This window comes from Protobothrops mucrosquamatus, unplaced genomic scaffold (assembly GCF_001527695.2).
Source record: "Protobothrops mucrosquamatus isolate PMUCROS unplaced genomic scaffold, P.Mucros_1.0 scaffold68, whole genome shotgun sequence".
Lineage (NCBI taxonomy): Eukaryota > Metazoa > Chordata > Lepidosauria > Squamata > Viperidae > Protobothrops > Protobothrops mucrosquamatus.
Window position 1 is genome coordinate 634,654 of NW_015386446.1, and position 12,103 is coordinate 646,756.

General features: G+C 41.6%; 1 protein-coding gene across 1 annotated transcript in view; it reads right to left on the minus strand.

Annotated features, from left to right (window-relative positions):
- EPN3 (epsin 3) overlaps positions 1-7,337 on the minus strand; it is a 33,494-nt gene extending 26,157 nt beyond the window's left edge. The window contains exons 1-2 of the mRNA XM_029283372.1: positions 6,752-7,337; positions 3,173-3,291 (exon numbers count right to left, since the gene is read on the minus strand). Coding sequence (XP_029139205.1) covers positions 3,173-3,291; positions 6,752-7,337 — 705 coding nt within the window. The remainder of the gene's footprint in view (positions 1-3,172; positions 3,292-6,751) is intronic.
- Positions 7,338-12,103: the final 4,766 nt, after the last annotated feature.

Genomic DNA, 12,103 nt, shown 5'->3' on the forward strand with positions numbered 1-12,103 from the left:
GCTAAAATGAAACAAAAACCCCTCCAATCCTTAAATGCCTTTGCCAAGGGAAAAGGAACACTAATCTCAAAAGTAAACAACTGTAAAAAGAAATGGAGGGATGGGGTGAATGAAGAAACAAACAGTGAGGGATTTAAGGGAGAAGGGAGAGAAAACCTACTGAGAGGAAAAATAGTTTAATAAAACCTGAGTCTGGAGCAAAGAACCAACACGCCTTGTCTGGGTAGAAGACTAAGTCGGAACTGGGCATGTGCGACCAGGCAAGAGGCGTGGCTATCTCAGACTTAGTCTTATTGGGTACAAGGGACTTCAGGAAACCCAATCATGTGGATTATCCATCCCTCATGCTGGAGAACTTGTTTGTATAAGCAACTTTTCAAGCCTCATTCAAGGAGATCATAAGCTGGCCTTGAATATTTTGGCACTTGAAGCAAAAATCTAACGTAAACAGTTGGGGTTACATGATAATCTCCTCAAGGTACTAAAGAGTGAGCTGGTTTATCACCCTGTTACACAAGGACATCAGAGTGGATCTGTTAATTTTTACAAAAACAAGCTTGTGAACTACTTTCAGAAGTAGTTATAGCTTTCAGAAGAGTGTAAACCTCTAGATGGGGGAACATTGCCCTAAGTCAAAATCTCCAGACTGGGGCTCTCTTAATCAGCTTCCTGCTTATTCAATGTTACTGGTGCCATTTATGGCAAGAAAGATAGTTGGAATTGACCTTGTTTGTGTATGTAAGCAAATGTTTTAACAATCTTTTCAGAGAAGTTAAAGAAAAAGCCCTGTCAGGTGCAGTTTCTCTAGGTCTAAAGCACTTCTGTTGGAGACAATTTGCACAGCCCATAGCTGTAGATGCACTCTGTGCAAGTTCCCCTCTAGCATGATCTGTAAGTGCTGTCGATCAAATGAGAAAATATTATGTGTCATAGGTTGCAAGGAGACAGAGTAGAATTGTAACATCCTTAGTTCATCTTCGACATTGCAAAACAAAGAAAACACATTTTCCTACTAGTGACTAACCACATCTTTATAGCTTCAGAAATGGAAATCACTTGTGAGGAAATTACATATGATCCACATGCTGCATTATAGATGACATATCCAGAACTGACTAGAAGGAACTATTCCTGCATCATTAAAGGGCAAGATGGAATTTAAGCTAATAGCCAATACATATTGTTTGTTTTAGCTATGTTCAATCTTATCACATATAAGATCCAAGGATTCTTCTCTATAGCTGCCAGAAATAAATCCTGGGCATACTTCAGTGTTTTAAAAATACAAACAACAGAATCCTACCAAGTAATCCACAATTCAGGCTGTTCAAACTTCCTTCCTTCCAGATATGGTAACTTCAGCTCCCTGCACATCATCAGGACGCAAGAAAAAAATGCACTAAATAACGCCCCATTTTATCTTAATTCATTTCAGTGCCTACTGTGTAAATCTCAGACCACAGATACAGAAATATCCAATACAATGTATACATATTTGCATTCAAAAGAAAGTCCTACTGACATCAGTAAAGCAATCTGACAATAATCCAGTATGCACAAGATCACAATTTTTAAAGGAAATCCAACACAATGTAAATAGGAAAAGGGCAATTCCTGGGCCCTTCCAAAATCCCTCCAGAGGGTGAGCCAGTCAAACTCTGGAGGTTATGACGTATATCCAGGGGAAAGGAGGAGTTGCCCAAAATAAGGGCATAATAATAGGAGTTCTTTAAACAAAGCTTCCACTACAGTCTTATAAAATAAAGCTAATAATACTTTATAACATCCCACTCCTCTGAAAGTGAGCAGGAGGAGGAAGGAAATAAATGCATGTTCTACACTCTTCCCTTCTACTCACAGAACACTTATTGTTATGCCTCATCTTCAGGGAATTGCATTTAAAAAAGAGGGAAGAGGAAAGACCTTGATATGTCCTTTATTTTTTTTAAAGTCATCGCTAGAGGATATTCATGATAAAAGGAGGTAGACCATGCTGCCACTACAAAAGCTTATCTTATTGATTTAAGGCACCGTTCAACCTGCTATTACACGTAGGTGACTCTGCATGTGTTAGCATACAAGACAAAAGATAGTTAAATCAACAAAGTGTTAATACTCTTTGATGATATCTGGAATTCTTTTGCTTATCTTGAGCAGTCATAAGAAAATCAAAACCCAAACTCAACAAGGTTGCAGACAGTGATATCCAGAAATCTCTGCCTTGCTCCCATTCAGTGTTGCTCCAAATAAGGTTATCCCTGGGGCAGGGTCAAAAAAAGACAAGTGGGCAAGCACCCATGGGATAAAGCCTTGTCCCTTCCTAATGTGTGCCACATTAGGGTGGACCTTCAATTGTGCAAATGATACCGCTGTGCACCAGCTTGACTTTTCTGATAAACACTCCACCCTGATGCCCCTGGCTCTGAGACAATCCTTTTGGCTGTCTTCAAGCCCTGTTGCCTTCAGTCCTCATATAACCTACCCCAAATGCCCAAAGGCCATACCTGACAGACACTGGGCTGGGGAAGGCTGGCTTAATAAAGCAACCACATTTGACTCACTGGACTTAAGAAGAATTTCAGGAATTAAGAACTGTTAAGCAATGGATCAGCCTATCCTAGATCATCAGTGGGCTTCCTCTTGCTGGAGGTTTTCAAATGTAATCCTGCACTCAGCACTGAGTTGACTTATAAGATCCGTTCAAATTGTTAAATTCCATGATTCTGTGTAATACTTACTACATCTTCCAGGTGCCAATATTTGGGATTAAATTTGTCTTCCTGTGTATTTTAGTTATTTAATTATATTTACCAACCACTTTCTTACTTGTATCAGCATTTATGGTAGCTACAACTAAATAAACAAAAATATAAAAATTTAAAAGATAAAAATCGATGCAATTAAAATCAGGTATAATAGCTTCCACGTTGCTGTAACAAACGAACAAATAAACTTGCTCCCTTATCAAAGTGCACCTGCCCCTGGTTCCAACAAGCCAACAAAACCTTCCTTGGGGAATGAAGCAAGACATCTTATTCTTTCTCCTTATTCCCATTTTCAACTTTATTGTGACTGGCTTTTTGGTCCAGCTCACGGTCAACCTTTCTGGCAGCGCGTGTGCTTGATACTCTCCCTTGGTATTTGCCAGGGTCTAAGGAACAAAAGCCGTCACCTTTTCTGCTTCTTCTCGACTCATTGCCAGGGCAAGCTGGAGCTGGAGCTCCTCTTCACCAGTAGTCTGTGGCCTTGCCTGCTCCAGGTCAGAGCTGAACCGAGGAGATGATGAAGAAGCTGAAGCCAAAGACAAAAAAAAAAAAACCAATTAGGAGGGCAAGTAGAATGAAAGCCATCCAAAATATGCTCTGAAAGAAAGCCCAGTTGGTTCTACAGTGCTTTCTCAGAAAATCGGTGCACAGTCATTGGTGATTAGGTTAGCTACAGAAGCTCCCCTATAAGTTATCAGTTAATTATTAATAACAATTTATTAAATATACATGCCACCCAACTCTCAGTGACTCTTGAGTTGTCTAGCATGAGCACTCTGAATCCTGCCTCACTGAACAGAGAGAAAGATGGAGAGAGAGAGACAGGCTAAGACAGTGGTTCTCAACCTTTTTAATGCCGCGACCCCAACCGGTCGTAAGTCGAGGACTAAACCTGTCGTAAGTCGAGGACTAAACCGGTCGTAAGTCGAGGACTAAACCGGTCGTAAGTCAAGGACTACCCAACCGGTCGTAAGTCGAGGACTTTCCCTGCCCGGGAGCGCCACGCATGCGTGGTTCTGCCCCCTGCGCCGGCCAAGGCGTAGCTGGCAAGCGGCAGAGACGGAGCAGGCCGACCACCAGCTGGCCCAGCTCAAGGGAGGTAAGGCACCCGCCGGAAAAGGGGGAAAAAAATGGCGTACAAAAAAAATGGCGTACAGCCTTGCTTGGCGACCCCATGAAATGGTCGATCGACCCCAAATGGGGTCCTGACCCACAGGTTGAGAACCACTGGGCTAAGAGAAAGAAGAGTGGGAGACAGAGGATTGAAAGATGGATGGTCACAAGAGTCTATGGAGATTCTCAATCATAGTTATCCGAAATGTGCTTTTTCATGAGGCAACTGGACTTTCTTGGTTTTCTTTGAAGACATTTTGCTTCTCATCCAAGAAGCTGAAGAAGAATATTTTTCTTCAAAGAAATGCTGCCCTCGAGAGAAAAACAGTCCTCCGTTCTGTCCTAAAAATGTTTTTTTCAATTATCTCTTTCTGTGCTGATGGTTGTCTCCATTTTCTGCCTACCAACCTTCTGTGTTTTAATTTCATATGATGTCCAACAGTCGAAGGCTATGACTAACCCACATGCGTTGGGGGGAAAAAATGAAGTTACATTTTATTTTGAAAACTCCAATCCACTTGTGTTTCTATAGCAACATTTTCCTTGAGTTTGGTGTGAGGAACAAAAAACAAAGTACATTGGTACCGCTGCACGAAGGTTCGAATCAGTGGCATGTGCAGGGTGTTGCTGGTGTTTTCAGCAGGGTTATAGGGTCAGAGCACAAGCCCTACTCCTTTGGGTCATACTCGTGATGTTGTGAGGCACATAGAAAAAACACCAGCCTTTGCTACAATGCTGAGGTTTAGTTAGTCTAATCCCCTTTCCCCAACCACACAGATGACACTGTTCCTAAAATTCTGTCAGGAACTGTGTAGGATTTAAGGCCCATATGCCTAAAAATGTGTTCTCCTAGGCTCAAAGGATGGAGTTTTTTTCAACATCTGGCATGCTAATACTGCTAGTGCTATTTTTTCCCCCACATCCACATCAAAGTCATTGAATTAAAATGCAATTCTCTGTTAATTTATTCAGATGGCAACCCCACTTCTAAGGGCTTTCTTCTAGTCATGTACTTTTACCTCAGAAGCCTCACTGAATATATTCACAATAACTTCTAAACAAAAAAAATATGTTAATAACAGCCACTCAAGGAATCTAGGAACTCAGACATTTCAATATCCACAATTTTCTATAAGATGCATGGTAGAAGTGGTTAATTATAAAACTGATGGTTTTGTACACTATATAGAAATATTGAGCACTAAAGTGGCATTTTTAAAAATTAAACTTTTTGCAAGCTTACTACTTACTTAGCTTGCAAAAATTCAACAACTGCAATCCTGCAAGATGAATATGCCCTTGCTTATTTTAATGACTACATCCGCATCTGCTCAAATTCACTGTTCTGAATGTCTTGTTTATTTTTCAATTAATAACACTGTACAGTACTGGAATGTACAGCCTTTTTGAGTGGCAGTGGTGTTGCAAGGATTAAAGTCATGGCCCAGGCCTTTACTTCAAGCCCAGCATCACCACTGCCTCCAAGTGCTGCTGTTCGGGGTGGTCTAGATGGGGGAAGGGGGGCGTAGGAGATGCTTCTCTTTTGTTCAAGAAGGTGTGACACACCAGCAGAATCAAGTTAGGCCTTTTCTAAATTTTTGACACGCCGAGCCCAAAAGGTTCGTCATCACTGCCCTAGATATATAGAATTCTCAGCAAACCAAGCTAACACAAGGGGTAAAGGATGGTAAAAGTTGCTGGAAATCTTAAGTTATATACTACCTAGATCAGTGGTTCTCAACCTGTGGGTTGGGACCCCATTTGGGGTCGATCGACCATTTCACGGGGGTCGCCAAGCAAGGCTGTCCGCCATTTTTTTTGTCCGCCATTTTTTCCCCCTTTTCCGGCAGGTGCCTTACCTCCCTTGGGCTGGGCCAGCTGGTGGTCGGCCTGCTCCATCTCTGCCGCTTGCCAGCTACGCCTCGGCCAGCGCAGGGGGCGGAACCACGCATGCGCGGCGCTCCCGGGCAGGGAAAGTCCTCGACTTACGACCGGTTGGGTAGTCCTCAATTTACGACCGGTTTAGTCCTCAACTTACGACCGGTTTAGTCCTCGACCTACGACCGGTTGGGGTCGCGGCATTAAAAAGGTTGAGAACCACTGACCTAGATAGCCATGTACTCTTCTTATGATTTGGCCTTCTGAAAGCTTTCAAAAAGGCAAAATGATAGGGCTGTACACCATGATGCTTCCCTATTCAATCTTATATTCTCTATGTGATCCAGAGAGCTTCAAGTGGAAATATATGTAACTTTGTTCCGCTAAATATACTTTTAGATTCTTACAGGATCAGGGAATCCAACTTATTAGGATTTATCTAGGATTCTTTGATTGCATTCAACTGAATGAAACTACACTTTATATCAAGGTTGTAAAAGCAATGTAAAGACTTATAAAAATTCTGCTTAATGATAGTAGAAACAGTGAAGGTTTGGCTGTAGATTCATAAAGGACACTGGGGGAAATGTCAAGGAATAAAGGAAATCTACATACTTGGAACAGTTTCTATCTATGGGCCTTTTGAATCTGTGCCCATTCCTACTATCAGCAATCTGTGTCCCTCAAATATTACTTAGTACTTGCCAGGTTTCATTTCTCAAGCTCCATTGCAATAAATGATAGAAATTTGGAAACATTTCAGTTAGTGTTGCAAACAATTACTTCCAAAAGCATATGCTTTTATCTTTACATTACAGTGTATTGCAACTGCTGGTCAAGATGTCCATGAACTTTACTACAGGATCACCAGCCCCCATGAAAGCATTCACAAATTAGATTATACATTTTCAAGGTTTGTTTGTTTTTTTTTTGCCAAAGATGACTTGATCTGTCGGAGAAAAGGTGGCACAGCCACATACCATTGCAGTACTCACAATTAAAGGAGGATGGAGAACCTCTTGATCTGCTGTAGTCATCGCCATACTGTGATGCCCGCCGTCCATAGGTCAGCTGGTGGCTGTTGCTGTTGCTGCTGCTAATGCCCATACCTTCAATGGACATCCGTTCTTTGGTTTTCAAGGCATAGGTTCTCTCCTGCTTCAGCCTCTCTTCATCCTTCAGCAAGCTCATCACCTGCTTCACTTTTTCACGAACGTTGATGCCTTGATCTTTGCCATCACGGTCGATGTACTGAAACTCCTTTAAAGTCTGAATGGTATACAGATTCTCACGGCACTGATGAGCCACCTTCTCTGAGCCTGTTTTAATGAGGTAGTCTAGAAGAGTCAGGGCCTTGTAGACATGACGCCAGTTCTTGCCACTGTCATTCAGCCGTCTCCAGATCATACCCATGACCTCGGCAAAAGCCACTGTGTTGAAGGTCAGGTCAGCAATCTCAGACATTAAAGAGCTGGGGGGTCCCCAGGGATCATTGGAGGTGGCCTCACGCACCTTGATTTCTGCCTCAGAATAATTGTGCACAATGTTTTTCACCTGTCGACGCAAGGCAGAGGTCGTCATGGCTGAACCTGAAAAAAGACCTCACCTTGCAGAAAGAAATGATCCAAAGAAGAAAACTTGAGAGGCCCCAGGGAAGAATCAAAGCTTCAGAGTGATTGGTTAAGAAGTGCTAATTCTTCAGTTTCTACAATGAGCTAGAAAACAAATAATGGAAACTCTATTAAAATTATTATTCAGTTCAGCCATTTTAGCTGATCAGTTGTTTTATTCTATCCAGTCAGGGGGAAAAATGCATTTCTTCCTTTCTATCCCTCACCCTCTGCTCAATTTTTCTATTTTATGTTATTTCTTCAAAACCTAGAGCCGTTCCAGATAGTTCTAAGCCAGCCATGAGTTATTCAGCTAGAGTATTTGGGTAAAATTTATATAAGAAACTCCTTTAGTTCCTGAAATACTTCTATGCTAATTTTTTTCTGAGTACAATTACGGCATGGTGGACATATTGCAGTGCCATCTAAATTTACTTTTGTCACGTTGAGGGTCATACAGTACACCAAAAATGTGGGACCAAGCGCTGCGGTTATGGAGAGATTTGAAGGGTTTTAAAGAGGAAATGAATGTTTTAAGCCTCTGCATTTCTTCTACCTTTTATCTCCACCCAGTAAAAACCTTCAAAAATGCATGGTTAAAAAGTAAATAGGCAGCCTATGTTAGTTTTGGTAATATATTATCTCATGATTATGGGTTTTTTTTAACACCCAGTCTTTTCCCCAAGAGCTTATCTTAATTCACATGGTGGTCTCTCCTTCCTCCCCATAACAGTCCTACATGGTGGGCTGAGAAAAAGAAATGTTCACAGTTATCCAAGGAACTTCAAGATTGAGTAAATGAGGATGCAAATCTAGATGTCACCAGCCCAAATTCAGCCCCTTAGCCACTATGTTATCATGGCCTTCAGCCTGGTGGGCCATATTATTATAGAACTGTATTTCATGAGCAACTATAGTGGGAAAAATCTTTCTGAAAGAAGATAAGAAAATAGCAAGTCCTTGATGTTACAGAAATACATATCAGGAAATCCTGGACTGTGTACCTCAACAAGGTCAAGTACTGTATAAGCAGTGATATGCTGAAGCCAGCCCATACTAGTTCATGAAAGCCAATGGTTATATTTTTTTGGAATTTTGCAAGTCATGTGGATCAGTTATTTGGTGGCTAGCAAGATAGGGAAGTGGCAGCAATGGACCAGAACTGGTTGTTATACATTTATTGGCACATCATTGTACTGTACATAACAGCTTTCTTTCATAGTAGGCAGTCTTAGAAAGAATAATTATATTATCCACCAAAAGAGATCTACGTGCCAAACTAAGGATCCATCTGTGCAAAGAGCAGGCTGTGAATAAACACTGCCATTTACAGTATGATCAAGGTCTCACTGAAATGATTGAACACATTTCTGCTTCAAATAGGAATGCCAATCTTTATCTGAAGCCCTTTCTTCATATTGTGAAAGCTGGATGAAAGCATTTTATGTTTTTCTACTTTAGGTTTTTCTGAGTAAGGTGGATAAGATACCCTAAATCATTTGGAATCAGGTTTACAGGTAGTTAATAGACATCACACCAAATCATGCCAAACCAATCTTATCTCATTCTTTGATAAAGTGACCAAACTAGTATACCAGTGAAATGCAGTGGACATAGTATACCTAAATTTCAGTAAGGCATTTGACAAAGTGGACCACAACCCACTCCTTGGTAAGCTAGAAAAAGGTGGAATAGACAACATCACTACCAAATGGATCTGTAGCTGGCTGACAAACCATACTCAACAAGTAGTCCTCAACGTCACTACATCCACATGGAGAGAAATAAGCAGTGGGATACCACAAGGTTCCATTTTAGGCCCAGTACTCTTCAACATCTTCATAAATGACTTAGATGAGGGAATGGAAGAGGAACTCATCAAATTTGCAGATGACACCAAACTATCAGGAATAGCCAACACTCCAGAAGACAAACTCTGGATCCAAAAAGATCTTGAGAAAGTCGAACAATGGGCCCTATCCAACAAAATGAGTTTCAACGTGGAGAAAAGCAAAGTCTATACTTAGGCAGGAAAAACCAAAGGCACGAATACAGATTGGGCGAGACCTGGCTTAAAAACAGTAACTGTGAGAGGGACCTTGAGTCCTAGTGGATGATCACTTGACTATGAGCCAGCAGTGTGCAGCAGCAACCAAAAAAGCTAATACAATCCTGGGTTGTATAAACAGAGGCATAGAACCAAGCTCACACAAAGTACTAGCACCGCTTACAAAGCCCTAGTAAGACCACACCTGGAATATTGTAGCCAATTCTGGTCACCATATCACAAAAAAGATGTTGAGGGTTTGGAAAAAATTCAGAGAAGAGCAACTAGGATGATCAAAGGCCTGGAGGCTAAAACATACAAAGAACAGCTGCAAGACTTGGGTTTGGCTAGTCTAAAGAAAAGAAGAAACAGGAGACATGATAGCGGTGTTTCAGTATCTGAGCGGCTGCCACAAGGCAGAAGGGGTCAGGTTGTTCACCAGAACACCAGAGGGAAGGACAAGAAACAATGGCTGGAAAGTGATCAAGGAAAGAAGCAACCTGGATCTAAGGAGAAACTTCCTGACAGTGAGGACAATCAACCAGTGGAACAGCTTACCCCCAGAAATCGTGGGCGCTCCATCACTGGAAATTTTTAAGAAGAGACTGGACAATCATCTGTCAGAGAGGGTATAGGTTCTCCTGCTTGAGCAGGGGGCTGGACTAGAAGACCTCCAAGGTCCCTTCCAGCTCTATTCTATTCTATTCTATTCATTTGGCATCTATATAATTCAACATAGCACACATGTTGTGAGTATATATTTCATGATACTTGTTTTACTTTACAAATCTACAGTATCTGAGAACAAAACAAAAACATATATTCATATTTCCTTAATGTAAAACAAAAATGAATTATAATTTACAAAAACAAGATAATATTTTAAACTCATCATCTTTTATTGATAAAAGGGCTAAATTTACTATGGACATTTTTCAAATAAGAAGACAGATGAGTGAGAAAAGGTTTTTTTTTTTTTAACCTTTCCTCACTGGTCAAGGTCAAACTTCCCTATATATTCTACAGTTCTCAGCTTTCATCAAGCAGCTGTAGGACATGGAACTATGGAAGGCTGTATTAAATGTCTTACTAGCCTGGCACATTTTTACTTGACCTAGTAAAATACATAAGAATTACATCTAAATACTATAGGGTAAAAGGAATCATATTCCCCATTTTTGTCTTCGAGTTAGCTCTACTGTAATTTGATTACTTTCTCTGTATCTCTGACTTCTGAATATCCATTAAAATAAAAACTTCAGTTGCCATTTGTCATTTCTTTCAAGCTACATGACTCAATAGATAGAGATGATAACTGTGCAGCTCCCCCCCTAACACACACACACACATACAAGCACATATATATTGGGACATGCTACCTATTGAATTTTATGGAAATCAACAATGAGATCATGAATTCATACAAGCATCGTTGTAATGGAAGTGACAGGAGATTCTGTACCACTGCCAATAACTCAGCCTTACTGAAAAACGTATCCTTAGGTTTTCCCAACTGCTAAATTTCAAGTGTTTTTCGGTGTATTTGAATCCTGTTAAAATAAAACACTAAATGATGCACAATATAACCAAAAGCATGTTAAACCCTCACATACCAGCAATAAGATAAAATCAGTTAATACACATAATCAAATTAAGAATGGCACTGATGTTCATTTCCAAAACTTTGTTAGAACAGCCAAATCTTGAGTAGTTTCATGAAGTTTACCAGGGTCATATATCTCAGGTGAGAACTTATTTCACAATATCAGAGCAGCAATAAAGAAGTGCTGCTTCTGAGCACTCTTCATATCCCCACCCAAGGATACATAGATTTTTATATGCACATGCATGCATTAGATGTCCTAAGCAAGGATTGATAGCTTTGTCCCTTTTTTTTCAAAGTTATAGGTCAGTGGTGGCGAACCTATGGCACGCGTGCCAGAGGCGGCACTCAGAGCCCTCTCTGTGGGCACGCGCGCCATGCCCCGGAGATGGCAACCGTCCCTCTTCAACCAGCCGCCTGCTAACTCACCGAGGTCCTACATGGCCGGATGCATCCCAGCACCCATGCGCTCGCTGGCCTCTGTGTGCAGGGGCCAATGGTGTCAGGCAGCAGCCGCCCTGGCCCCTGCCTCACCTTGCCCTGTGACAATGGCACCTCCGCCCTGCCTCGCCTTACCCTGCAGAAAGAGCCTCCTGCCCACCGCCCCACCTGCCAGAGACCCCCTGGATCTCCTCCAACCCTGCCCGGCCCCCACAGGCATCCCACCCCACGAGCAACATCAAGGTGATCATGCCCACCTTGGCCACACCCACCCAATCTGCCATGACCACCACAGCCACGCCCACCCAGTGGGCCACGCCCACCTGGCACCCAGCAATAAATGTGGGGTTTGGGTTGCAGTTTGGCCACTCGGTCTCTAAAAGGTTCGCCACCACTGCTATAGGCAAAGACATTCTCTCTTTTCTACCTCTTGTTTCTAGAGCTTAATACATTGGATGTGAAGAACCATTCAGTTGTTGCTGCTTGAAGAAGGTGCTAAGTAAACATACTGGGGTTCTTGGATTTTTTTAAAAAAAGCAAAATAGATGTACTAAGCTCCCAGTAAATGTGATGGATTTATTTTATTTTTTAACAAATCTAAAAGGCCTGCACAGGAAAAACTGAAAATTCCAGTTTCACGCTGTCT